Genomic DNA, 2,750 nt, shown 5'->3' on the forward strand with positions numbered 1-2,750 from the left:
TTTCACTCAACAAAATATTTTGATCTTCCTATCAATAAAACAAATGCAAATCTTGGGCTAAAAGTGTGGAGCATTTTTTCAACGCTGTATGCATAAATTGTTTCAAACAAGATATCTCTACATCCAATATATCGATGTGTATTTGTTCCTCTGAAAACACACATGTATGTTCAATACACCTTAACCTTTGTTATATAGACTGTGTTATAGTCAATCTTAATGCATTGTGGGAATTTAAAAGTAGTTTGCTACTGAATTATTGTGCTTTGCATTGCACCACGGTCCTTTGGAGTACACTTTTCAATTTATCAAATTCACAGGGTATGCAATTAACTTGAGTTCTTCAGACAACCCTGGTTCATCTGACCTCCATTAATGTAGTCCCATAATCATGGAGAGCGTGTTCAGCTGGCTCATCATCACAACATCTACTCCACCTTACTATTATGGCATGACCTACCAGATTGAAACAATGGCAATTTATCTGAAGCAGTTGAAAACTATATTTAAACTCATTTGCCCTGTTGTAGTAGCCTCTAACTTGAACATGATCTAATCTTAGTTTGCTTTATAGGATCTTGACTCTTGAAGAAAAATTCAAAATATTACATGCTATATTTGGTTTGGCATACTTGTTCTAAAAATGCAGATGGTTTTGTAGGCCTACCTTAAGCAAGTTCCATGGCATCTCAACAGGCTCGGGAGTGGATGGGTATTCAGCAGTTTCCAATTGCTACCCAGAATGCACTATACGGGTTGCTAAGTAAATTGAAGCAAGAGGTTGCTGAGTAAATACTGTTATTTTGCTCATCATGGATTCTTTTTTTTAAGTGTTTAATCTAGATGATGCCTTATTCAAGCATGAAATGCATTTAGGATGTGAACTCTCTTACTATTCTTGTTATTGGAAAAGACGGTGTGGGAAAGTCTTCAACAGTTAACTCTCTTGTTGGGGAAAGAGTAGTTGTTTAACAATATTGCTTTTTCTAGGATGTTATATTTCAGCCCAATGAATTTGTATGTGATTAATGTTTCTGATCATATTTTTTATTTTGAACTGTGCAGGCTGAGGCAATGCGACCTGTATTATGTTCAAGGTCAAGAGCAGGTTTTACATTAAATATAACTGACACACCAAGGTTAATAGAAGGTGGTTTTGTAAACGATCATGCTCTCGACCTTATAAAAAGGTAGTGATGTTTGAATTTTAGTACTAGTGTCATTTTGTAAAGCCTACTTGCCACTCCTGAGTTTATGTACTTCTGATTTGTAGTTTGCCTGGTTGATATTTGTTACCAAGAAAATGTTGTTCCAGTGTATTACTTTGTTGCAATTACTTGTGTTAATAACAGTTAATGTTATTGTGGCAGGTTTCTGACAAACAAGATTATTGATGTCCTTCTTTATGTGGATCGGTTGGATAGTTATCGAGTTGATAACTTGGATAAACAAATTATCAAGGTCATTTCTGATACTTTTGGAAAACAAATATGGCAGAGAAGCCTGGTGGTCTTTACACATTCTCAGCTCTCTCCTCCAAATGGCTTAAGTTATGCTGACTTTGTTAAAAGGAGATCAACTGCATTGCATAATGCAATTCTTGAAGCAGCTGGGTTCAAGAATTCTGATATCCAAGTGACTTACAATCATATTATGGATGCAAATATATTTTTTGATTCCCATGGTTGAAATTTTGTAAGGATACAATCAATTTGTCACGTTAATATTCCTAGGAAATTTCTCTTTTTCTTTCAATATATTTGGCAATTGACAATGTAAAGGTTTTGATGTATGTTTTGATCTCAGCTAGGCAAATATCATGGTCTTTGTAAATGATATACTTAAGTTGCAATATTGATAAGTGCTTTATTGTGTTATTGAATGCCAATATGCAATATGATAGCTTCCTTCTTATATTTTTGTATGCTATGGTAGTTCTTTAATTGATAATCTGCATGGCGTTGCCCTAAAAATGGGCTAGAAATGTCATGATGTTTTCAGAAAGGTACATGATGATTATGAGAACAACCTGATGTATTGGGCATTTCTTAAATAGTTCCCATAAGGATCAGGATCAGGTCTAGAACCTGAAATGCTTTGGTAGTCAATTGGGAGGGGCACCTAGAGTTTTTTGCCAGGCAGAACAGTTTTAGCAATTTCTTTCAGTTTTATTAACATTCTTACTCCATCTTCGTTGGATGCATATATAGTGAAAATAAAATATCAAACTGAAACAAATGAAAAAGGGAGTATATCCAAAGTTTTTATACATTTCCTCTACACTAAAGACTATTCAAAAGTTAAAACATAAAACTTAAATTCTCAAATTGCAAAATAACAATAGATGGCATTCATTTTCAAATTTCAAGTTTCTAATATGAAATATCAAATATATTTCAGTTGACAACTTACAGAAAATGCCAAAGTATGATGCAAAATCATAAAATATGCAATGATAAAGCTTTAAGGTCCAAAATATGCATCACTATACTGGTATCTACATGGATGCTTTAGAGAATGTACCTGTAGTTATGCTTGGGCTCTCCTGCTTAAAAGAATTCTGGTCTTCATTATTGTGATTTATGTATCTCTTATTTTTGAATTGAACAAGAGAATGTTTCACATCTATATACTGAAAGATTACATTTGGTTTAGATACTTTAATGACACTGTTGTAGTACTATTCTCATTGGTTATTACAGCTCTGCAACAAAAAATTAGAATGTTAAAAATGCTATGAATTATGATAA

General features: G+C 33.3%; 1 protein-coding gene across 1 annotated transcript; it reads left to right on the plus strand.

Annotated features, from left to right (window-relative positions):
* Nucleotides 1-681: 681 nt before the first annotated feature.
* On the plus strand, nt 682-1,689 carry LOC131073715 (translocase of chloroplast 34, chloroplastic-like). Its single transcript, XM_058010216.1, has 4 exons — nt 682-780; nt 877-966; nt 1,066-1,190; nt 1,371-1,689. Exons 1-4 carry the CDS (start codon nt 682-684, stop codon nt 1,687-1,689), a joined length of 633 nt encoding a protein of 210 aa, XP_057866199.1.
* Nucleotides 1,690-2,750: the final 1,061 nt, after the last annotated feature.

Source organism: Cryptomeria japonica, chromosome 1 (genome assembly GCF_030272615.1).
Source record: "Cryptomeria japonica chromosome 1, Sugi_1.0, whole genome shotgun sequence".
Lineage (NCBI taxonomy): Eukaryota > Viridiplantae > Streptophyta > Pinopsida > Cupressales > Cupressaceae > Cryptomeria > Cryptomeria japonica.

Coding starts and splice junctions, on each gene's coding strand:
- LOC131073715 (XM_058010216.1), top strand. CDS start 682: ATGGCATCTCAACAGGCTCGGGAGTGGATGGGTATTCAGCAGTTTCCA. Junction 781..876: donor TAAGTAAATTGAAGCAAGAG/GTTGCTGAGTAA, acceptor AAATGCATTTAG/GATGTGAACTCTCTTACTAT. Junction 967..1,065: donor TTGTTGGGGAAAGAGTAGTT/GTTTAACAATAT, acceptor TGAACTGTGCAG/GCTGAGGCAATGCGACCTGT.